The 24,788-nt window shown below is 35.7% G+C and overlaps 3 protein-coding genes and 1 long non-coding RNA gene across 9 annotated transcripts; 2 read left to right on the top strand and 2 right to left on the bottom strand.

The window, feature by feature from the left end:
- Window positions 1–647: 647 nt before the first annotated feature.
- Window positions 648–2,861, bottom strand: LOC122622859 (NADH-ubiquinone oxidoreductase 49 kDa subunit). The gene is made up of 6 exons (XM_043801460.1): window positions 2,691–2,861; window positions 2,473–2,597; window positions 2,302–2,411; window positions 2,043–2,244; window positions 1,481–1,668; window positions 648–1,423 (listed from the first exon to the last, which is right to left on the bottom strand). Exons 1-6 carry the CDS (start codon window positions 2,780–2,782, stop codon window positions 734–736), a joined length of 1,407 nt encoding a protein of 468 aa, XP_043657395.1. The 5' UTR covers window positions 2,783–2,861; the 3' UTR covers window positions 648–733.
- A 631-nt stretch (window positions 2,862–3,492) lies between these two features.
- On the top strand, window positions 3,493–9,975 carry LOC122622861. Of its 4 annotated transcripts, XM_043801466.1 has the most exons (6): window positions 3,494–3,651; window positions 4,989–5,232; window positions 5,290–5,815; window positions 6,314–6,624; window positions 6,683–7,306; window positions 8,516–9,975. In XM_043801466.1, exons 2-6 carry the CDS (start codon window positions 5,136–5,138, stop codon window positions 8,854–8,856), a joined length of 1,899 nt encoding a protein of 632 aa, XP_043657401.1. In that variant the 5' UTR covers window positions 3,494–3,651; window positions 4,989–5,135; the 3' UTR covers window positions 8,857–9,975. The 4 variants fall into 4 exon arrangements, with proteins under 4 accessions (XP_043657399.1, XP_043657401.1, XP_043657398.1 ...); XM_043801464.1 differs by having other exon boundaries at window positions 3,493–3,691; window positions 4,989–5,815; XM_043801463.1 differs by having other exon boundaries at window positions 4,989–5,815.
- Window positions 9,976–12,765: 2,790 nt separating this feature from the next.
- Window positions 12,766–13,385, bottom strand: LOC122622899. The gene is made up of 3 exons (XR_006326359.1): window positions 13,277–13,385; window positions 13,066–13,220; window positions 12,766–13,002 (listed from the first exon to the last, which is right to left on the bottom strand). It is a non-coding gene; the product is annotated as an uncharacterized LOC122622899 (long non-coding RNA).
- Window positions 13,386–13,863: 478 nt separating this feature from the next.
- Window positions 13,864–24,393, top strand: LOC122622871 (43 kDa receptor-associated protein of the synapse). 3 transcript variants are annotated; one of them, XM_043801494.1, is made up of 11 exons: window positions 13,864–13,966; window positions 14,023–14,174; window positions 14,902–14,975; window positions 15,058–15,140; window positions 17,117–17,286; window positions 17,345–17,529; window positions 18,272–18,746; window positions 18,819–18,917; window positions 21,196–21,387; window positions 23,069–23,268; window positions 23,664–24,393. In XM_043801494.1, the coding sequence occupies exons 3-11, from the start codon at window positions 14,938–14,940 to the stop codon at window positions 24,040–24,042; spliced, it is 1,821 nt and encodes a 606-aa protein (XP_043657429.1). In that variant the 5' UTR covers window positions 13,864–13,966; window positions 14,023–14,174; window positions 14,902–14,937; the 3' UTR covers window positions 24,043–24,393. The 3 variants fall into 3 exon arrangements, with proteins under 3 accessions (XP_043657429.1, XP_043657430.1, XP_043657431.1); XM_043801495.1 differs by having other exon boundaries at window positions 13,896–13,966; window positions 14,026–14,174; XM_043801496.1 differs by lacking the exons at window positions 13,864–13,966; window positions 14,023–14,174; window positions 14,902–14,975; window positions 15,058–15,140; window positions 17,117–17,286 and having other exon boundaries at window positions 17,404–17,529; window positions 18,280–18,746.
- Window positions 24,394–24,788: the final 395 nt, after the last annotated feature.

Below are 24,788 nucleotides of genomic sequence, written 5' to 3' on the forward strand. Positions count from 1 at the left end.
ATAATTGCATCTATCATAATACTATTGTAACTAAAGCATCCGAAGAAGTACTACAAATTTCCTTACTAGAGTCGATAATAATCTGACTATAAACACAAAATCTTTATAATTATCGGGCAAGTGTAAGCGGCAATATGTTACAAAAGATTCAACATAATAGTTAAATATAAAACGTGGGTTTATCTTAAATGTTGTTTGGAAAGAATACAATTATTTTAAGAGTTTTGTGAATATAACATGGAATTAAAGTTGAATTTTAACAAATTTAGAATTTTCTTTTTTTTTCTCCTAGTGCTCTTTATCACTACGTAGACTGACGTCCACACTCATCAAACAATAAAACATCGGTATCTCTAGCAAAGTATAATTTTTATTAAGAATAATTTAACCTTATTGGATAGCATTTTATGTAGAGAGAAGCGCGCAAGAATATGTTGCGAAAAAGAATATGGTCGAAAAAGTCAAATCTGCTGTATCTGTCAGTCATTCAGAAGTACTGTCTGTCTACACACTAGCGAATTCCCTAGAGTTAAAATATATTAAAATCTTTTTCGTAGGCGTTACTAGAATATGCATTCTTAGTCCAAACTTTTATTGCTTTCAGTTCCCGGGATTACATACCCCACGAGTAATTGAAAAACAGAAGATTTATTTGATTTTTAAAGTATTTATAATTTTTATACTTATAAGCAGGTTCGTACAGAGTAGGAAGGGCGTACATTCTCTAAAAGAATTATCGGTCTATCTCCCCAAATACGACATCCAAAGTTCCAATTATTGCAACGACGTCGGCTAGCATGTGCTGCTTTCCAATCTTCTCTAAAGCTGCCAAGTGAGCAAATCCAGGAGCTTTGATTTTACAGCGGTATGGACGACTGGAACCATCTGATATAAGGTAAACGCCAAACTCACCCTTCGGAGCTTCTATTGCCGTATATGTTGCCCCGGGTGGAACTTGATATCCTTGGGTAAATAACTTGAAGTGGTGAATAAGTGCCTCCATTGATGTTTTCATTTCGAACCGTGACGGAGGCGCCACCTTGGCATCGTCCGTTTTTATTTCTCCAGCAGGCATTTGGTTTAGGCATTGATCAATTATTCGTAACGACTGGCGCATCTCTTCGACCCGGCAGAGATATCGGTCATAGCAGTCGCCCTTGGTGCCGATGGGAACATCAAAGTCTACCAAATGATAGGCATCATACGGCTGCTGTTTTCGAAGATCCCATTTAATGCCAGACCCACGCAACATGACTCCACTGAAGCCATAGTTCAAGGCTTCTTCTGCGGTTACAATCCCAATGTCCTCGGTTCGCTGCACCCAGATTCGATTTGTAGTCAACACATCCTCCACTTCGTCCAACCGCTCGGCAAACTTTAATGCAAACTCATAGATATCGTCCATCAAACCAACAGGCATATCCTTTCATACAACGTAAAATAATTATATTATTTTTTAATATGTGTGCTAATGCATTACCAATGACACTCCACCAGGACGTATGTAGGCAGCATGCATCCGTGCACCAGAAACTCGCTCATAAAATTCCATCATTTTCTCTCGCTCTTCGAATAGCCAAAAAAAAGGTGTTAGTGCACCAACATCTAAGGCGTGTGTTCCGACGGCCATAATGTGATTCAGAATCCGAGTAATCTCAGCAAAAAGAGCTGCGCAAAATAATAACATTTTCAACAAAGTGCATAGAGGTAATATTTTAATTTGTCTGGCAAAAAATTTTCAAGCCGCTTTTTTTCGCCTACTTATCTAAAAATGTGATTTATTCAATTAAGATTTTAAGTCATTTCTTATCTAATCACATTTATTTCAAATATTTTTATAAGTAGTAAATTAGTAATTGAAACATACAAAAAATTAATTTGTTGCGGAAGTTTTATGGAAATGGTGACGATGCTTACTTGAAATATAAGTACATATATTGAAAACAAAAATATGTAAATCGAGTCGAAGAAACTTTGAATTTACCGACAACTTGACGACTACACACAGCCTAGAGCGAGAGCAAATTACTTTGTATTCTTACTTCGAATATACTTGGCACGAAGAGGCACATCGATATTCAGGAGCTTTTCGACAGCCAGCGAGTAGCATTGCTCGTTGCACATCATGGAGACGTAGTCAAGACGGTCAAAATACGGCAATGCCTGGGTGTATGTCTTGTACTCTATAAGCTTTTCGGTGCCACGGTGCAGCAGCCCAATATGCGGATCAGCACGCATGACGGTCTGCAATAACAGAGGTTTTCATTTTTATAAAGCCAGTGGTCGATTAACAGCTTAAACCTCTCCATCCAGCTCCAGCACAAGACGAAGGACCCCGTGGGCGGCGGGATGTTGTGGGCCGAAGTTCAAGGTCAGATTACGCACAGACTTCTCTACAGGCGTTACCTTGCCTAGTGGAGAGAGTAAATCAAGCGATTAGTTTAAGGGTCAACTTACGATTGGGTTACGAACTGTTCCATGGTGGCACTTTCCAGAGCGATGTGACCTCGTCTGGATACATCACCGGGCCGCTAAACTGCTTCATAAACTCAGGGTCCGGATACCATTTTGCGGCTCCCCGACGCGTCTCCTGAGAACTAAACAACGAGTTTCCAATAGGACCCGGGATGTTATATGTACATTACAAAAATAAATGGTATACTCGAATTATGTAAGCATTAAAAATTTACGTTAACGCGGACGATCCTAATGCAACCACTTGTGGCCGCAGCCTCAAGTGAGAAAGTCCGGGAATTAAGGTCCGCCTCATAATATTGGCCATCCTGATAGTTAAATTCCTCTTTAGATGATTCTAAATTAACAATTCAGGAAGCTAATACAGCCGAAGAATGGTTCGAAATCGAAATTCCATCAAAATATATCGAACATCAGTTTACACCAGCGAATGAGGTGCAACTTATATTGTATTTACACTCATCATATATCGCTGGTTGTTGCTTCATGAACATAAACTCCAAAACACATTAATTTCTTAATATATATTAATATATATTATAATTAGTATATATCATATATTAATAATATATTAATATATTCTTAATATATATTAAGAAACTGATGAAACACAAAAACTGATGAATAACATATAAGAACATTATATGATTAAAAATAATAATAATTTAAGCTTTATAATTAAATCAACTATCAACTTACACAATGGTCATGTAACCATAAATTATAAATAAAATCCATAAATAAAAGATTAGGCGGAGTCAGACAGTTGTTACTGTGAGTATAAGAAATTTAAATTATGTGTTATATTTAAATTTCTCGGTTTCTTAATTATAAGAAAATGTTAATATTCTGGCCTTTGTTATATGAATAAAAACTAGAACTTCAAACTATATCATAAGCTTATACGGGCCTTAGGGTCTTAATCAGTACCGACTAATTTGTAAAACAATCGATGCACTTTAATTTCTGGATACATCGAACAAAAAGAGTAAACATCGTTTTATGTTCCATCTCTAAAAAAGTTTTTTTTTATAATAGCTCTAGCTCTCCATTATTTATATAAATAATTCTTGTATGTAGTCCAAGTTAAAAAAAACTGTAATTTTAATGAGCTGTTTTCGAGTATTTCTCTTTAGACAAAAGCCGGTTTGGAAACATTTTTAACCACGTGAAAATGTAATTTTGAAATAGATTTTCCAAAAAAGGGAAGACGTTGGTGTGTGCATATATTTATGTTCGTGTTTATGTTTGTTAATTATCGTTATACCAACATATTTATATCAGTTTGTTAAACGTATCAAATAAGAATATTTCCCCGAACGTAAAATGTCTGTGCATTTATAGCGTTTATTCCGTCTCTCCGGGGAGTGTGTCGTCACTGTGTATGTATACAGAAAAGTCTTTTGGTGTATACATACATGTGCAATTGTATAATGCTATGGTGATGTTTTATATCTTGAACATACAATTTTTAAGGAACATGATTGTTTGGTTATAAATTGATTGTCAAAAAGTGCCGTTCCGCTATATATTGTTATACATAAGTCAGGTTGATCGTCTTATGTTTACGCATGTAAATAAATACTTTTAAATTTTGACAAGCCATTACCAACCCGGTTCTGTATAGCATATGTACATAACATATATTAATGTTTAGTATCCCACGATGAATTAATTGTTATACATTTATTTAAAGTCTTCGTGTGAGCAAACAATCAAATCAATACGGCGTTTTTCAAAGTTATGGCGAAGAACTTCCAAAAATCTCATAATAGTACGTCCCCGTGGCAGAGGTGATTTCATTTATAAGCTTCCATCGCTGTGAGGCAAATGTCTGATCTTATAGTAAATATACATACATATAAATATTCTTGATCAGCACCAACAGCTCTTTTCCCCGACTGCCGACGAATGCAAGGAATTGCAATACTTAGTCGCATTTTTTCGTGCTTATCGTTTTGAAATTGTGGATCAAGACCCCAATACAAAGATTTCATACGAAACGACAACCAAAGGAAAACAATTTTTTTTAAAACTCTGTGATATCTGTCTGGTATACTTCTTGACCGAAGTGTGAGATAAATTGTAAAGGAGAATTTGGCTTATAAAAGGTTCTGTTACACGTCCTGTTAACTTTTTTAGGCATTTCTTATATCAATGTAAAATAATTACTAACCTCTTTAAGGGGTGAAAACCAAGTGACTAAGGCGCCTCCATCACACAAAAGTTGTAATAGTAAACTTTTGTGACGTAAGATCACACCTTGCTCTATAAACACACCTCATTACATTTACTTATTTACAAGAATAACTTATGAGGGTATAGTAACCCAACCGCATAGTAGTGGCCTCGAAAAATGTATTGGTGCTCTTCGTCTTTACTTGGACTGCCGTTCAAAGTGATTAAATTTGATTGCAAGTTACACTGTAGTTTGATTAATAAGTAAGCTAGCATTGCCCAGAATTCGAAATTTACTACACCTTTTTTGTAAACATATATTTTATTGGTTGCAGATGGAGCAAGACACATTGGTGTGGAACAACACGGATGTAGCTGTAGCCAGTCAACATATTCTTAATTCGGAGGTTTATGGTATATTATATCGAGGCATTTAGCAAGCAAGCTACTAACGATCTAACATCGAAAACATTGCTGGCGGTATGCAAGAACGATCAAAGGAGCTACATCTTACTGTTTCCTGGACCCAGTCAAAGTCTCAGATTCATGACAGTTGTCAACGTCGGACTATGTTGGCATGTAAGAGGCGTCCAACTACCAGTAAAGTGCATGAAGACTCACATCCACCGCTCTTAGTATCTTTTCCTAACTGCAACACTAATTGGGAGCAGCAACATAAGGAGAAACATAAAGTTCAGCTATACTCTGGAAAACCTTTAAGCATTAAGCTATACGTGCCAGGAAGTATTGAGAGTATTCCGAGAATTCGCCATAAGACGCTTAAGACGACGAATAAACCAGCTATGCATCGAAAGTGTAAAAGCAAAAGCAAGTTTCAAGCTTTTAACAACCTTACGCCGCTTTATTCATCAAGTAAAAGTCAACCATCCGCGAAGCAATCATCTGCACTGGTAGAAGCAGGGATAGAATCAAAGACATCATCGAATTTTCTTGGTAAAAAGAGGACTAAGAACAGAAATTGCTTGTTATCTTTGCCCCAGACATCACCGGTGAAATGCAAAATGATGATTCCATTTCCAACATTTGGCGCCACATCCTTTGTTACGCTGCTCACTTTAATTTGTATGGAAACGGTTCTGCTCTCCACCATGTCCAGTTGCGCCAAGACTTTTTACATGCATTGGAACACATCAAACAGCATGTAAGTACGCAAATGTAGTTGTATACTTAAGCAGACGGTATTATAATTTAAATTTAAATTTAATGTAAATCAAACAGCATGTAAGTACGCTAATGTAGTTGAATACTTAAACAGAAGGTATTATAATTTAAATTGAATTGAAATTGACAATTGCAGTTTTGTATTTTGCCCTACAGATGTATAATGTTCTAAGATATTACAAGTTACACTGTAGTATACTTATATACTTATACACCGTATTATAATTCGTAGCCAAGTTATAAAGAAACTTTAAAGTAAAGTTAAATAGTAACTAGATTAGATTAAAAGATGATTTTCTTTATCGCCCAAACAGTACCCATTTTTAGAATGTTAGTTTTCGCATTTTTCCTGAACTATTAATTAAATCATTGTACGCGGTGTCGTGCACACTAATGGTTTTGCACTTATTTAATTGAAATCGTTATCCGTGTTTCTCACGAAAACAAATTTAATTTAGTTACTCTCTTTTATCCACAGATTTCGGATTGATAACACAGATCATATTATCGATGTTAACAAAGGCAATCTTGCTTTTGAGTTCGACCAGGTGCATATAATATGCCCAGTATATGAGCCAGGGACTTTTGATAACGAAACTGAAAAATATATAATTTACAATGTGTCTAAAGTGGAGTATGAAACATGTCGCATAACAAATGCAGATCCGCGAGTAATAGCTATATGTGATAAACCTCAGAAATTAATGTTTTTTACAATAACTTTCCGGCCATTTACACCGCAGCCAGGTGGCTTGGAGTTCCTACCTGGAAATGATTATTACTTTATTTGTGAGTTCGTTTTTGATTCCTCAATTTAAAGATAATACTATTTTTACTATTTATTTAGCTACATCATCTAAGGATGATTTATATCGAAGAATTGGTGGTCGATGCTCTACAAATAACATGAAAGTAGTCTTTAAAGTGTGTTGTGGCCCTGAGAACAAGAACAAAACCAATGCGATAAGCAATTCTAAATCTGGTACAGACACTGGAGGAACCATCAATGTCAATTTAGCGAATAATGATGATAGTCATGTTAATAGCCAGGGAAATAACATAGCTATTGGAACCAACATTGGTATAAATGGAGGCGTAATTATAGGGGGACCTCAGTCACCAGGAATACCAATTAATCCACTCAGCGGGAACAGCAATCTAAATGGCATACCAACTACTATTAATTCAAACATTGATCAGTTTAATCGGATACCAATCCAGCCAAACGTAATCGGTAATCATGTAGGAACTAATGCCGTTGGACCTGCAATTGTTGGTGGTGGAGGGATTATATTAACACCAGGCCATGGTCATGGCAACATTAATATGCTGCAACCAGGTCGTGGTGGAATAAATGGAGCATACCCCGGACATCACCACATCCAAACTGGGATACGGATAAACAATGTGCCTACGCAACACAGCTATCCATCCCATAAGGGTAATGCTAACAGTAATATTAACGGAAACGGTACGTAACGGCCTTTATCAAATCAAAAAAGCTGAGAACTTATGAAGTTTACCAGGCAAAAAAGTACTCCCTACCTTTTTTCAAGTTGTGTTTTAAGTTTAAAATAAGTAATACCTTTTATATGAGTGCATCACTCATTCTGAGTGCTATTCAGAACCAATATTTTCTCTATTTTATTTGTTTTAAACTGTTATTTTATTTTAAAAACTAAGCAAGTTACAATCGTGCTTTCAATGGTTTTTGTTTTCTATGTGTTTTCTATATGCGTAACCGTCTGTTGTAGGCATTCATTTTTCAAACTTTCACTGATTTCCGTCAAAAGGTTTAAGGTCCAAAAATCTTTTTTTTGATGGCCCACTGCATCCATAATTAAGAAATTTATCCCGAAGAAAAACTATTATATAGGCTCTCCGACTAAACAAATGGGAATCTTTTATCTTCTTCGTTTTGTACCGATAGATCATGCTTAAGCATGCATGTTTTCAAAATGGTTAAAAAATCCATAAATGAAGATTTAATAAAGCTAGCTTTAACACCTATATCACAGGGGCTTACATTTTGATCGCATAGCCAATATGGCAGCTGTATCATCACTAGACATTTTCTGACGATCAGAGCGAATCCTAAACAACAAACAAAAGAGAATGCTATTGTCGAGTTCCCTGATTATCAGATACCTGTACTATAGTGGAAGTGCGAACGAGAAATTTCAACCTCTCCTGAAATATCGGTAAAAATAATGAAAAAACAATTTTAAATTTTTCAAAAGAGTGGGCGTGGCAGTTTGTGGGCGTATGATGGGGCGTGGTCAGTCATGGTCATGGTCAGTCAAGAAACTTGCGCTGCGTCAATGTGTCAGGAATCTGAATGCACAATCTTTTTTAGCTTTTATAGTTTCCGAGATCTCTATGTTCATACGGACGGACAACCAGACATGGCCAGAGCGACCCGGCTATTGATCCTAATAAAAAATATATACCTTCCTCCTACCTGATACATATTTTTTAATTTAATTTTTTTTAATTTTATTTTGTTAATAAATAAACTATTATTTATATATACTATCCGAAAAGAAAACATGAAAAGAACTCACGCAAGGGCCGTTGGACATAAAAAAAAACAAGTATTTTTATTAGATATCGAATAGATTATATCGATATCGGTAGATATCGAATATTTTTAATTTTAATATATAAAATATATTTTCAGATGACAACCATCATTACAACAAACATCCCAACGAGGTTGTAAAAAATGAAGAGCTGACATATAATAGTGGCACAGCGACATCGGATGGCCACTTCTTCGCTTTATGGACTTGGATCTTTTCAACTTTACCACTGTCATCTATTCAATCTTGCCATTTGGGTGCATATTGGATAAACTCATCATTTTTAATCAGCATTTTTGCGATCCTTGGCATCCATTATCTTGTTCAAAGCACGTTTCAAACCACGTTGCGGTATAGGCCTGAAATGGTTAAAACCACCGCAACCTCTGAAAATGGGTTGTTTGGCCAGAAAGCCGACATATTTAAATATAACCGGTGAATTTTTAATGAACATTCGATTTTGTGTTATCATGTTCAACGTTATATTTAAGAATACCAATATCACACAATATTATTTGTCGCTCTTCTCCGGCTATTGCTATATAAACAGTGATAAAAGTAGTGGATTGGAGAGATTGGAATCAAATGATATGTTTACTGATATTGATTTTGATATGTAATTGCAATTGATCGAGTTACTACGACTCACAATTTAAAATAATAGATCAGAAAGAAAGGAGAAAGGTGAAATAGAATTTATAAGTAAAGAAATTAAATATACCAAGTACATTAAAACATAGATTTAGTGCTCTAGATATAACTAATAATGCCTAAGAAACGACGGAGGAGAGGAATGCTATTACGAAACAGAATAATACAAAAGGCCATTTGACACTGCCAGTCCCCAGTCCCCTGACCCCTCTTTTTTATTGTGTCCTTCTGGTGTTCTGAAATTACTTATAGCTGTATGTGTGGGACAGAAATATAATATATTCCCATTTATAACAAAAAATGGTAAAGCGATGTAGCAATTGCAAATCCATTACAGCTATAGCTTTACCTGTCTTCGTAACTCGTCATTTAAAATTATCATTCCGATTTTCTTGTTTCTTACCGACATACCGATGGAAATGTCAAAAGGAAATAGTTAAAATATACTAGAAGAAAAATAATCGTATGGGTTTGGAATGGTTTAATTTAATTACAATTTCCCATTACAAATCACAATACTGTTTGAAAAATAAGTTATCCTGTACGAAGGATATTTCGACTGAAATTAATTAGCATCGCTGACTAATAACACGTAGTAAATAAGACATAAGTAATTTAAAGACATTTTATTGCAGATTGCGGAATGCCACGCAAAAGTATTGTAATTGTATAAGATCAAATGAAACTTATGTATGTGTTTGGTATGCAATCATGTATATTTAAAATCGTAGTAGGTATTTTGAATATGGTACAGGTGAAATTTTAAGAACTCAACTAGAAGTTTTATGTTCTTTATTGTTTTGTTTTATTTTATGATTCCTTATCAATAATAACATTTTATTTTGTAAATGAACAAAGCAGTATCGAGAAGTGATTATTAACCTTAAATAAAATATATATGTATATACATATAGAATTCACATACTTATATACAAGAAATGTTTAGGTGAAACGTTATAAACTTTGTAAATTTAAAATAACATAACTAAAAATGAAAAATATCGCAAAATAAGAATTATTAAAAAATCGTAATTTATGAAATATATATTGAGGCATCTTGTGCTACCTTTATGTGAAAAAAGGTTACAATTTATATACATAGTCTATAATATAGTAAACAATCTAATTATTTAGGGCGTGATCATGTGAGCGTGTCTATAATTTAATCGTATAAACATGTGGTTAAAACCAAATTCGCCACAGCGAGTTCACTATTTACAAATTATAATTGAAAATATGCAGAATCAAACATCTCATATTATATCGGTGGGGTGTGTTCTAAAACTGTGCTTTTGTCGCGACTAATTTTAAAAGTAACACCTATATTGTGCATTACGTGTAAGCTTCGTCGTGTTTGATATGTTTTGCTTATTTTCTTTTAGGCTGCTAGTTTATTTACTGCAATATAGCCTAGAAAATCAAAAAATTTTGATACATTTTCGGGCAATTTATATTTCTATACTGCCACAGCAAACCTGAACACTAAACCGAATTTATTACGATCGAAAGGTGGGAACCGAAATCTAGATTCAGTCCAATTCTATGAGTGAATACCTTAAAAATATGCTCTACTTAGACCTGTATTCAAAACTTTCTGTCAATGTACTAAAAGCCTTTAAAGCGACGAAAATGTATTTTTTTAGAATTTCAGGGTGTTATTACATTGGCAGGATCATATTACTGCGGACCGTATTGTTACTTATTACGTATCAATTACTTAATATCATACTTACAAGGAACATTACATACAACATACATAGATTCATACAATAGAACCGTAATTATCTACATAACAAGACAAGAGTCAGAATTATATAAAGAATTGTAAGGATAACACATATTCATTTAACACAGATTGCATAAGTACAGTTTAATAAGCGAGCAACTTTACGAAAATTTAAAGGACTGGGCTAAACGAATGAGATATTTAATACATTTTTTGGCAGCATTTTCTTGGACAGTGAACAGAATTGAAGATTTGTACTACCTTTTTGTCTTAGCGCCTACCTACCGCCTTTCCTGTCTTAAGAAATGATTTCGTTTCAAGACACAAACATCTTCATCACCATTAGGGCACACTGTAAGTTTATTATGAGCAAAGCGTTCTTTAATGATTAATTTTCAAATAGATTGTTAAGCTGCACTGTAAGCTGCATTGTATGCGGTGCAGTCGGAACAAAACACCCAATTAAGTATTTATATTCTGAATTGTCGTTTTGTGTTGAAACTGACGACGCTAGATCGTTTAAAATTAATCTAAATTCTCGTTTAATTTTTTAAAACACAATGACGATGCACAAAATAATTGTAAACATAATGATTCAAAAACATACATGCCGATCGATTAGCGTATATGATTTTTATAAATGATTATGATACAAAAAATTCTTACACTGCATCCATGCTAGTAAGCAATTGTATGTTACCGAGAAAAGAGTATAATGTAGTTTTTAATAGTAGCGCAGCATATATATATATATATATATATATATATATATATATATACATAAATTAAGGAATAAAATAAGCAAGTGCATAAGGAAAAAACTATGTATGAGCATAACAAATAGCCAAGGTAATAATGAAGATGTGGCAAGCAGATGATAAAATATATTAATAAAAATAAAAACAAAAATTGAATCAACATATATATAAGTTTAAAATACAATGAGTTTGGCCAGGTTCTTAAAATAAAAGTTTATAGGTATTTCGACAAAGGCACCAAACAAAAGGTTCCCAGTAAATAGTTAATACTTTAATACCCCTGCAATACTATATCTTCGTCTCCACCAATACGCTTTCGACTGCAATTTAAGTATCGAATAAAAGATCAAAAACACAACAGTAAGCTTCAGTACAACCACCAAAAACCATAAATGGAAAGTAAACAAGAGGCCTCCGCCATGCAGATGGTTTGGACAGCAACATTAAAACAAGAGTGAACGCTGTAGTCAAGTTCCTCGACTATCAAAAACTCGTAGCTCAACTAGTGAAAGTGCGAACGAGAAAGTTCAACATTCTTTTTGGAAAGGAAAACAATAAAAAAAAAATTTTTTAAGGTTTGGCGCGGCTGTTTTTTGTCGGTTGGTGGGCGTTAGAGTGGGCGTGACAAAACAATTTTTGGCATACCGAGAGAAATTGGCAAGACAAAAAATAAAATGATAAAAAGTAAAAACATTTTTTAAAATTCGGTGATTCCTAGGCGTCAGAAAACAAACTTGAGTTGCATATATGTTTCTAGACTCTGCATGCTTAATCTCAAATTTCTTGCTGTTATAGTTTCTGAGATCTCGACGTTCATACGGACAGACGGGCAGGCCAGATCGACTCGTCTATAAATCCTGATCAATAATATATATATATCTGCCTGTTACATACTTTTCAGCGAATCTTATATACGCTTTTACTCTACTAGTAACGGGTATAATTACTACTTTATAGAAACTGGAGTTCTTTAGGGTAGCGCCCTTGGCCAAACCTAATTTTTCTATACAGCAGCGTAGTACAGTCAAAACCGCGATAAAAATTTGGTCAGATGTTTAATTAAGGCAACAGCACTACTTACTTTCCTCCTCGTAGTACTAGAGAGGTGGTAAAAGGTGGGGTCTTAACAAAAAAAGCAAGCGTACAAGGCGCGTTCCAAAGTAAACACGACAGGACAGGAAATGACAGAACAAATGGTTTTAATCGGCAAAATCCATTAATTTTATTTAAAATAGTCTCCTTCTGCTTTAATACAGCTTTGTGCATGCCCAAAACCAATCGACTGAGTGTTTCAGCTTTTCGCCCGGTTGATTGTTAAAATGTGATTTTTGGTCAAATAATCGGCCACAAGCGTCGATCGATGAGACGGAGCATTATCGTGCAACAGTCGCCAACTTCCATCTTTGCGATATTCGGACACGTCGAATACGGCGCACCAAACGCTTCAAACCTGCAAGGTAGAACACCGCATTACTGTTTTGGCCGGGTGGAACAAATTCTTTGTGGACAATACCCTTGGAATCATAAAAACAAATCAGCATTGTTTTCACTTTTGACTTCTACAGACGCGATTACATCGTTATTCATGTCCTCACGTCCACTTTGAAAACGTTGAAATCACTCGTGCACTCTGCTACGGGATAGGCAATCATCGGCATAAACGTTTCGCTAAAAGTTTTACCACTTTTAAAACAAAATTTTTCGCACCAATAACAAAAACATACTTCACTTCCTATAGATGAAATGTCATGAAAAATCGATACAGGATAGCAGATTCTAACGATAGATGGCGCCACTAGAGGGCGCTAGATTCAAAAAGTCATGTTTACTTTGGAACGCACATTGTAAAATGTTTATTATTTATGAACAAACTTGTCCCCTCTAACCCTTACCCATATTATCCAGCTCATTATTTATGCTCTTTAAAAAGAATGATAGATGAATTTCGCGAATTCTGAGGCAATAATATCTATCAATTAAAACAAAAAAAAAACTTTTTGAAGTGTCTAAAGGGCGTCTCCCTCTTAAAGCTATTTGTATGAATCTTCTCCAAAAGTTTTTTTTATAACAGGCAATATAAAAGTCACAGTCGGCCAGATCGGATCACTTCATCATATACATATGTAGCTGGCATAGAAGGGAACGGTCGAAAAATTAATTAAAATAAATACTAGTTTCGTTGTGTGTTATTCAGAGAAGTTTAGTGTTTTTTATTTTTCCCTTTTTTGTTTTTATTGTTGCGGTGGTGGAGTGAACTGGTTGAGACTGGTTCCACTGAACCATCTACAAAAATTTCATTTTTCACCGCGCAGCCTCCGTCAAATGGAACAAAATGCTTTAACCTCCAACTGGACTATTACATTGTCGGACGCACAGTTATAAAAAGTAATTGTTCTTGCATATTCTCAAGAAAGGTAGAGCTGTAATATTACATTCGGGTTTTTCGTATAACGCATTAACGATCTTTTAGAAGTAAAGACAGTACAAAAGAGCATGTACCTTATTTTTGGAAAGCTAATTCAGAACATTCCACAAATATTTGTGACAGTGAAATAAGCAAATATTGGAGCAAGGTCACTCATATAACTCCTGTGCGGAACAAGGATTTTTTGCTGGTTCAAGGTAAATCGGTTGTCGTCAAAACTGGACATTTTCAACTTCTATGTATAGTTACTTGCATGAATTTATACCCCTTACTCGTAGAGTAAGAGGGTGTACTAGATTCGTTGAATAGTATGTAACAGGCAGAAGCAAGCGTTTCCGACCATATAAAGTATATATATTCTTGAGCAGAATCAATAGCTGAGTCGATCTGGCCATGTCCGTCTGTCCGTCCGTCCGTCTGTCCGTCCGTATGAACGTCGAGATCTCTGGAACTATAATAGCTAGAAAGTTGAGATTCAGCATGCAAGCTCCAGAGACATAGAAGCAGCGCAAGTTTGTCGATTCATGTTGCCACGCCCACGATAACGCCCACAAACCGCCTAAAACTGCCACGCCCACACTTTTGAAAAATGTTTTGATATTTTTTCATTTTTGTATTAGTCTTGTAAAGTTCTATCGATTTGCCAAAAAACTTTTTTCCACGCCCACTTTAACGCCCACAAACCGCCAAAAACTGTTAGTGTCGACTCTCCTTAACGGGTATCAGATAGTCGGGGAACTCGACTATAGCGTTCTTTCTTGTTTTATTTATGTACTTATTTTATAGAGGAGAGGTCTTATGCAACTGAACGTAACTTGATCTTGATCAGACCATTATGACAAATTGCAAACAAATTATTTATTTGTATTTGTACGCCTATGTAACCTTATATAAAAATGTAATCTTGTAATATTTTACTTTCAGTACTATCCGAAAAGATTGAAAAAAAGAAAGCCTGTCATGTCATGGGAGAGCATTAATTCTAAGGATCTGCTTAGGTATTCAAATACATTTATCCTTTTCAAAACTATTATCTTATGTTTATATATTTGCTTTCGCACCATTTCATGTTTTCCCTAGCATCCCACCAAGCCAGAATCTATCTGCAACACGTTTACTTACATCACCTGATGGATCTCGTTACCTATTGGAAAATTCAAGCGGTTTGAATATTACTTCTCTAAAAGTATTTAATAAGTATTTATAATATATTAGGTGTGCTTCGATTAGGGTATGAGTGTTGATCTCTTTTTAATCTTAAACTCCACACGCTATACGTTGTATGACACAAAAAAAAACCAACCAAAAAATTGGTTTTGTCCATAATCATGTACAAGTCGTAGTATTCAAAAAAGTGCACTGCGATTGAAACCAATTTTCAGCCATAACTTTCAAGCGTGGAGGGAATACTGATTTCAGTTAGAATTTTGCAACGCGATAAAAAAAATCAGTATCAACAGCCAAGGCGAATAAGGAATTGCAAATGTACCTACTTTCGTTTTTTTTTTATCATAAAGTGTCCTAGTCTGCTATACACAATTTTTTTGATATTATATTATATAACTTCGGTTTTAACTTTTATAAATTACTTTATTATACATTAAATAAGCCGGAAAATTTGAAGCTTTTTAATGGAATAAAATTATATTATCGTTGTCCTTGAACGTTAAGCGTTTTAGTTCTTTACACCTGTTTATCATAGAGCAAAATGGTACACAAGATTCTGTGACAATTATGTAACAGGCAAAAGGAAACGTTCCCAATTATATAAAGTATATATGTATGAATATATTCTTGATCTAGATTAATAGCCCAGTCGAACTGGCCATGTCCGTCCGCCTCTCCGTATGAACGCCTCGATCTCAGGAGCTAGAAAAGCTAGGATGTTGAGATTAAGCGTGTACCTTCTAGAGACTTTAAACTAGACGGAGCGTAAGTTTGTTTCCAAAAGTTGCCACGTCCACAGACCGCACAACTCTGCCACGCCCACCCTTTTGCGAAATGTTTTGATATTTATACCCGTTACTTGTTGAGTAAAAGGCTTACTAGATTCGTTGAAAAGTATGAAACAGGCAGAAGGAAGCGTGTCCGCCCATATAAATTATATATATTCTTGATCAGGATCAATAGCCGAGTCGATCTGATCATGTCCGTCTGTCCGTCCGTCTGTCTGTCCGTCTTTAAAAGCTGGGAAGTTGAGAATAAGCATACATACTCCAGAGACATAGACGCAGCGCAAGTTTGTCGATTCATGTTGCCACGCCCACTCTAACGCCCATAAACCGCCCAAAACTGCCACGCCCACACTTTTGAAAAATGTTTTTATATTTTTTTATGTTCTTATTAGTATTGTAAATTTTTATCGATCTGCAGAATAACTTTTTGCCACCCCCACCCTAACACCTACAAACCGCCCAAAACTGCCACTCTATATACCAAAAATCTTTTTGCCACGCCCACTCTAATGCCCACAAACCGCCAAAAATTGTCAGTGTTGTAATTTCTCTTCGCACTTTCACCAGCTGAGTAACGGGTATCAGATAGTCGGGGAACCCGACTATAGCGTTCTATCTTGTTTTTTTATATTTTTATCTGTTTTGTAAATTTTAAACGCCAACAAACCATTTAAAACAAGTACTCCCACACTTTTGAAAAATGTTTTGGTATTTTTTTTATTGGTCTTGTAAAATTCTATATAGCCAAACTATTTTCCACGCCCACTTTAACGCCCACCTTTTTCATGCAATTATTGTTTTTCCCAATTTCTCACGCCCACACTTTTAAAGAATGTTTTAATCATGTTTCGGTTTAATATTTCTCTGGCCACTATATATCGGTATACAAAAATCAATTTGATCACAACCACTCTAACGACCATCTTTTTGATTTTTTTAAAATGTTTATATTTGTGTTGCTAATTTCAACGAACTCGACTATACCGTTCTCTTTTGTTTCATTTTTTAACGAATGGCCAGAAGCACTACAAGCATGCCAAATGGATGCTGATCCAGCATTGCTGTTGATAGAATAGGTTTCACTTTGTTCCAAAATAATTGCCCATAATCAAAATAAAACTTTAGTGAACACTTTTTAATTATAAGCTGCTGAAGCTTCATACTTCATACATATATATTTACAGACTTGTGTCAATTAGATGAGAGTTTTTCGAGATTGGCGGGATATGGATCTAGCCCTGACGTGGGATCCCGTTCTGTATGGGCTAGCCAGGCGCTATTACGATCAGGTTCTATTATCAGTTGCTTTTTGTCCTGCCAGCAAAGCCTAAGACAGTACATGGCTAAACGCAAGGTATGACACATAGAAATAATTATATAAATATCTTCAATTTAGATATGTTCTTCTCCAGATCGAGCGAGGACGACGTCTATATGAGCAAAACAATCAAACGGAGGCCGTACGCACTTGGCGTAGTGCACTAAAAGGGACGTGCCAAAGAGAGGACTGTTTTCAGCTACTGGGATACCTATATCAGGCACATATGGACTGGGGAAAATTTCGTGAAGCAATAGAATTTAGTCATCAGCAGCTAGGGTGAGTTTTGAGATCTTATTTTCAGTAATTTTTTTTAGCGAAGAGATCATGACTTTGAATTTATATTCCTTAAGATAGTAGAAGTGTAAACAAGAAACTATAAAATTTTTTGGCATATCGATAGCGAAAAAAATACCAAATACCGTCCAAGAAATATATAATTTAATATATTTCTTGAGCTATTGAGCACTCTTGATAGAGCGGCGCGTTTTGTTTACAAAGAATAAAATCTGAAAATGAGTTTAGTTTATTTGTAACTAATACAGTAGCCACAGCAGCTATAGCATTATTTGAAAATTCTTTTAAATTACAATGTATATTTTTACATTTGAAATCTTAATAGTTATGTATCCGTTTCCGTATCCTTAAACAAAAAAAAACCAAATTATTTTACACTTGGCCACCAAGAATAATATGGCTGAACATATTATATTACTTTGTGTCAGAATCTGAAGATCGAAATCGGTATAAGGAAGCGTTTCCGCCAATATTAAGTATATATAATTTCTTTATCATTATCAATAGCCGAGTGGATCTGGCCTTGACTGTCTGTCCATCCATATAAAAGTCGAGATCTCAGGAACTATAAAAAGCTAGCAAGTTTATATTTATTTATTAGTCTTTTACTTTTATATGATTTGAAAAATAAAATTTTTTCCACGCCCACAAATCGGCCAAACGGGCAACGCCCACAAATTTGGGAAATGTTTTCAGTTGTTTTTCCCATTTTAAATTGTCTTAGAATTTCAGAGGAGCTGGATTCGCCAAATATGCGAGCTGAGACGTACTTAAACCTTAGCAGGGCACACGCCAGTTTAGGAGGCTTGGAGCGATCGCTGAGTTATGCCAGGCACTCACTTTACAATGAGTGCGGCACTAAATGCAGAAGTGGACTTGTTCATTTGACGGTTGCACGAGTATACCTAGAAATGGGTGGGTTCTCTAGGGCTTTGGAGGGCTTGCAGGGTGCCTACAAAATTGCTACAGCTATTGGAGATCCATCACTAGAGTTACAAGTGTATGTCGCGCTCTCTGAGCTTTTCGGACGCCTTCAGGATAACGATAAAAGTGCTACATACGCTTCTAAAGCCTACGACTTATCACGATCCCTGCAACTCGGTGACCTAAACTCTTGCCACCATAGAGCAGCTCTTTTGCGAATGGCGGTGTCTCTCCGAAAGCAGGGTGAGCTTGGAGATGCACAAGATTATTGTAAGGTATTGTCAAGTCAAGCCTATTTATCAACTAAACTCCAGATGTGTTCATCCTGTATCATTGTTTCGTTTCAGGAGGCCACAAAGCTTTCACTTATTTCTGGAGACCAGGCGACTTACACGCGAAGTATTCGCGTCATGGGCGACATCTACCGAAAGAAATTAGACATGGATGTAAGTATTGTGCGTTGAATGTACACTTTTTATAATGAATGTTTTGAAAGTGTAACTCGAATATTGTTCGAATCGATCATTTTTTAAAACTGTATTAGAAATTTTGTAGCCTCCGATAATAGGAGTTCTAGTTCTTTTAGACTGGCAAATTGGTGCTTGTATATTTTCTTATTCCCTGCAGCCAATGCAAGATATCTGATGCTTATGTACCCCAGCAGTAATAAAATAATATTAACTTTATTATATTATTATTATTATTTTTACCAAATAAAAAAAACCTCGCCTTTGGCAGCTATGTCGTCAGATATTAATAAATTTAAAAACAAAATTTAGTCAAGTTCCCCGATATCAGATATCCGTTACTCAGCTAGTGGAAGTGCGAACGAGAAATTTCAACCTTTTTTTGGAATATCGGTAGAAATTGGGGAAAAATAAAGAGAAACAAATTTAACCTTTTTTAAAAGTGTTGGCGTAAAAATTTTGGACGATTTCTGGGCGTTTGAGTGGATGTTTGCAAATCGATAGAAATTTACAAAACTAATAATAAAATGAAAATCAATGAGTTTTTCAAAAGTGTGTGGCAGTTTGGGCCGTTTTGTGGGCTTTTGAGGGGGCATGGCAACATTAGTTAAAAAAATAGCGCTGCGTCTATTTCTCTGTAATCTGCATTCATAATCTCAACTTTCTAGCTCAACGTTTTTACTGCTGTACGCAGATGATCTCAAAATCTATATGACAACTAGTTGGCCCTGTGCGCTTCGCCGCATGCAGTCTTAAAATTCAGTGAAAAATTCCTAGAATTTGTTATATGAAAGTCATTTATTTTATTTGAAAATTGTTATTTTCAATCCAAAACATTTGGATAAACTATATTTTTCGTTTGTCCATTTGGAGCGAATACAAATAAAGAGTTTGGAATGCCAACTCTTGAACAGGCTACGTATAGCTGCCCATGAGAAAAACACGGCTCTTCCAAATTCAACCCGCATACTTGAAGCGTTTGTCCTTGTGCCTTATTGATGGACATGACAAATGAAAGACGCACTGGGAATTGCAGTCGCTTAAATTCAAACGGCATGTCTGTTGGTATCAACGGAATACGCGGTATGAGCACCATTTCTCCTTTAGCTTTTCCAGTCAATATCGTGGCTTCAATTAAATTCGGCATCAATTTTTTTACAACCAGTGCCATTGCACAATTTTGGTGCATTTAAATTCCGTAGTAAAATAATTGATGAGCCGATTTTTAAGTTCAAAAAATGCGGTGGCATACCAGGCGGTTCTAGGGAATTTAAAAATTCAACTGGATAATTCACTGCATCATCTTCTTTCATTGCGCTATCAAAAGATTTATATGATATCCGTGCGCCTGGCAATTTTTCTTGAATGTGAAAATTGATTTCATTGACATGTACATTTTTTGGTGACAATATTGCTCGTTCTGTCAACCAATCGTGATTTCTGTGATTTTGAATTATATTTGGAAAAACGCTTTCTATTAATTCCCCTTTAGATTGTAGAATTGTACAAAAATTGTTTGGCAAAGTGATCAAGCCATTTGTATTTGGAACTTTGCCACTTCCGATTTCTAATAATTGCTTCGAAAACCGTTCTGCAGATTGATCATAGTGCTATTGAACACGCATGTTTATTTTCAATGTCAATCGCCACAGGAAGCTAAGCGAAATACCGAGATCCGTACTTGTGTTTATCTGTGTACTCTGCTTTTGTCCGTTCTAGGACTAGCTCAACTGCCACTGTGCATATCAATAAACTTGAACAGCCAGTGTGTCTTGTCCATACCTCCTCATTGGAGTATCGGCGTTCGATAGCTGGGATGCTCTTTGTTAATGATATATTATGGTTAATTAATATCAATATCAAGTTTTCGCCCCCATAAGTCACTGTCAGGAGAATTTGTGCGGGAAATTAACCCATCTTTAAGGACTTGCGCCTATTTAACTCTCTTTCTGGAAGCATTCGCTTTAGTTGGGGAGCTGACAGGCTTAAGTTAAAAAAAGATCTTGTTTATTATTATGTAAGATAAAGCGTTAGATATACTGTATGTGTTTTCTTGTAATTACTTGTTTTGCATATTTCTATCGGTTTACCAAGAACACTTTAGCCACGCCCCTTCTAACGTCCACAAACCACCCAAAACTGTCAAATTTCTTTTCCGCACTTCCACTAGCTGGGTAACGGGTATCTGATAGTCGTGGAACTCGACTATAGAATTCTATCTTGCTTTAATGTTAACAATAATACAAACATTTTTCAGCGTGCATTCCGGCAATATGAACAGGCTATGGGTACGTCAGCAAGCTTAGGAGATCGTATGGCCCAAATGGAGGCTATGGACGGAGCCGCTCGTTGTTTGGAAACTCTCCGTCTGCAGAACAAGATCTGCAACTGCAGACCACTAGAATTTAACACTAGACTTTTGGAAGTTGCTAGCTCAATTGGGGCCAAGGTAATACAAATAAGACAAATGCTCGATATGCCTAGTAAAATATATAAATATGTATGTATAATTTTACACTTTTCTCGTAGAGTAAAGGTTATATTAGAAGCATATAAGTATGAAGTATACTTTTTTGATCAGGATCAAAAAATCATGCTGGGAATCAAGTTGGGAATAAGCATTCAGAATCTAGAGACAAGGAGTTCGTTCAGAAGATTGTCTCGCCCACTCTACCTTCCACAAACCGCCCAAAACTGTCAAGATCAACATTTTTAATACGATTTTTTTTAATTTTATTATTTGTATTGTCATTTTCTATAGGTGTGTTAAATAAAGTTTGTCCACGTTCTCTCTAGCGCCCACAAATTGTAAAAAGCTATCACGCCCACATTTTCAAAAATGGTATTGATTTTTATACCCGTTACTCGTAAAATAAAAGGGTATATAGATTCATTAAAAGTATAATACAGGTGAGAAAGCGTTTTCGACCATATAAAGTATTTATATTCTTGATCAGTGTTACTAGTGGCGTCGATCTGACCATGTCCGTCTGTAAAACGTATAGATCTCAGGAACAATAAATTCTAAAAATTTGAGATTAATCATGCTGATTCCAGAAACATAGACTCATGCTGCCACGCCCATTCGTTGTTTTCTATTTTTTTAAATTTCTTATTTTTGTCCTTTTTTTGTCGATGTGCTGAAAATAATGTTGAATTTTCGTGTTCGTCACTCCCACTAGCTGAGTAACGGGTATCTAATAGTAGAGGAACTTGAATATAGCGTTCTCTCTTTTTTTTTTTTTTATTTTACTGGCCAATTTCTATCGATATCCGGAAATAATTTTGATATATCGCTCTGGCAGACCCACTTGCTGTATAACTTGTATATGCTGTTATCATTATACCCGTTACTCGTAGAGTAAGAGGCTATACTAGATTCGTTGAAAAGTATGTAACAGGCAGAAGGAAGCGTTTCCGAACATATAAAGTATATATATTCATGATCAGGATCAATAGCCGAGTCGATATGGCAATGTCCGTCCATCTGTCCGTCTGTCTGTCCGTATGAACGTCGAGGTGGAGCGGCCCACAAACCGCCAAAAACTGTCAGTGCTGAAGACTCTCCTTCGCAATTCCTCTAGCTAAGTAACGGGTATCACATAGTCGGGGAACTCGACTATAGCGTTCTCTCTTGTTTTATATTCGTTCGTAGAAGGACGTAAGAGTGCCGCAGGAAATACCTTTTACACCGACTATTCGGTGGTAATCGAAAGCACTGCCTATTTACCCAATGTTTCCCAGTTTATTAAGTTATATATATTTATATAATTATATAAAATTATCTTATTTGATGTAAACTAAGTTTTACTGTAAAATTTTGTTTCGTATTGTGCAATTTATAAAAACATTTGTGGACAATTGTACTCTTGCCATATGGCATAGAGTTGCCAAACAGTTGGTCCTCAAATGCTACAGTCATGCTGTAGTCCTTCTACATGTTACATACTTTCAACAAATACAGCTTACCCTAAAATTATTTATTGCGTAATCACAATTGTTTTTGAAGTCGGATCAGTAGATAATGATTATCTATACTTATAACCATAACTTATTTTAAATTTAAATTTATTATACTTCCCTGCTTTGTTATTCATTGATAACGAAATGTATTTGTGCTGGTTGTTTAGTTTTTGGTTCGAAGAATTCGTTGCCGACTGGCATTGATCTACCGGGCACTAGGCGACGAGGATCAATACAACAACCATTTTAGATTAGCTAATCAAACGGATGCTGCGCTAGGCTTAAATTGCGGAGCGTGTGGGGAGTTGTTTGGCCTTCGTCCGGAAAACTTGGAAGCTCTACCCTGTTCACACATTCTTCATGCAAGGTAAGTTTTTAGATATTTTTCGTTAAAATTAATTTTTTTGTAAAACTAGGTTCTGTGAAAAGTATTTAAAAGACAATCCCACAAAAAATAAAAATGTCTTAATAAAATTTCTTAATAGAAACCTAAGAGATGCACATTTGTTGTATTGCATATTTCATATCTGTCTGGCGTCCTCAAGCTTCAAAATTCGACAAGGTATACAAAAATTTGATTAGCTGCTAAATATTTATCTGCAACACTCGTTGAAAACTAGGTGACAGCTGTACACCTATACATTTTTTTTATATATTGCAGAGTTTATCAGTAACAGATCCCACTTGTTTTGTCGTTTTTCCATACTTTGAATCATTTTAAAACAATATTTTATTTTAATTTTTCCTGCTTTCTCATTGCAGATGTGCCTACGAAATCTTACGACGGCGGGAGAAAAATGCCCCACGATCATGCCCCGCTTGCAACAAGCTGGTCAGCTCGCGAACACATCTCTGCGGCAGCGTTCCGACAGAAAGTGATAGCACCGACAGAGGCGGCGCAGCCGCTTCCACCTTCAATGCGAATGCTTTGTCGATCGACGGTCTCCTGGGGATAAACTCCGACATCCTTTTACCATCGGCCGCGTTCTGCCACGTTAACAATCCAGCTCTAGATACCGAAAATAGCACTCTGCTGTCTCCGAAAGTCATTTACCAGAGCAACTTATCATTGGCATCGTTAAGTATGCGCGCATCTAGTCTGACGATCGATAGCGGCCAAAATGTGACGTCATCTGTGTGAAAAAAACAATTCGACTTTGAGCACCTAAAAATTGGAGGATCGAGCCATCGTGCAATATCAGTACCGTGATTTTATCGCTTGTTATTATAGATAGATTAGTTCAAATTATAGATAATTGCATTATAAATGCTCACAGAAGTTAACAGTTTTTGTTTAAATTACTAAGCCTGTATGAGCATCTGAGTCATTAGCATTTAAACTACTGCTTATGCTTGAATCCTAACTTGTTTCTCTACTGAAGTACCTTATCCAAATAAGTACTTGTAACGGATTGTGTATTGTTCCAATCTTAGGATTAAAAAATTCGCACTTACATGTTAGATTGTTCCTTTATGAGTATGAATGCACACGCAAAAGTTGTATACAATAAATCGTTACAAAGTGTTATTAACACCAATTATTTGAATGCTGGACTTCTTACAAATAAAACAAGAGAGAACGCTATAGTCGAGTTCCCCGACTATCTGATACCCGTTACTCAGCTAGTGGAATAGCGAAGGAGAGTCTTCAGCACTGACAGTTTTTGGCGGTTTGTGGGCGTTAGAGTGGGCGTGGCAAAAAGTTTTTTGGCAAATCGATAGAAATTTACAAGACTAATACAAAAATGAAAAAATATTAAAACATTTTTTAAAAGTGTGGGCGTGGCAGTTCTGGGCGGTTTGTGGGCGTTAGAGTGGGCGTGGCAACATGAATCGACAAACTTGCGCTGCGTCTATGTCTCTGGAGTCTGTATGCTTAGTCTCAAC

Source organism: Drosophila teissieri, chromosome 4 (genome assembly GCF_016746235.2).
Source record: "Drosophila teissieri strain GT53w chromosome 4, Prin_Dtei_1.1, whole genome shotgun sequence".
Taxonomy (NCBI): Eukaryota; Metazoa; Arthropoda; class Insecta; order Diptera; family Drosophilidae; genus Drosophila; species Drosophila teissieri.

What these genes read in the sequence shown, in the direction of transcription:
- LOC122622859 (XM_043801460.1), bottom strand. Translation starts at nt 2,782, where the DNA reads ATGGCCAATATTATGAGGCGGACCTTAATTCCCGGACTTTCTCACTTG. An exon ending in TGCTGGAGCTGGATGGAGAG is followed by an intron (nt 2,245 to 2,301) that starts GTTTAAGCTGTT and finishes CTGTTATTGCAG; the next exon opens with ACCGTCATGCGTGCTGATCC. An exon ending in GTCCTGGTGGAGTGTCATTG is followed by an intron (nt 1,424 to 1,480) that starts GTAATGCATTAG and finishes GTTGTATGAAAG; the next exon opens with GATATGCCTGTTGGTTTGAT.
- LOC122622861 (XM_043801464.1), top strand. Translation starts at nt 5,136, where the DNA reads ATGCAAGAACGATCAAAGGAGCTACATCTTACTGTTTCCTGGACCCAG. An exon ending in AAATGATTATTACTTTATTT is followed by an intron (nt 6,625 to 6,682) that starts GTGAGTTCGTTT and finishes CTATTTATTTAG; the next exon opens with CTACATCATCTAAGGATGAT. An exon ending in CAGTAATATTAACGGAAACG is followed by an intron (nt 7,307 to 8,515) that starts GTACGTAACGGC and finishes ATATATTTTCAG; the next exon opens with ATGACAACCATCATTACAAC.
- LOC122622871 (XM_043801494.1), top strand. Translation starts at nt 14,938, where the DNA reads ATGTCATGGGAGAGCATTAATTCTAAGGATCTGCTTAG. An exon ending in AATTCTAAGGATCTGCTTAG is followed by an intron (nt 14,976 to 15,057) that starts GTATTCAAATAC and finishes TGTTTTCCCTAG; the next exon opens with CATCCCACCAAGCCAGAATC. An exon ending in AGTACATGGCTAAACGCAAG is followed by an intron (nt 17,287 to 17,344) that starts GTATGACACATA and finishes GTTCTTCTCCAG; the next exon opens with ATCGAGCGAGGACGACGTCT.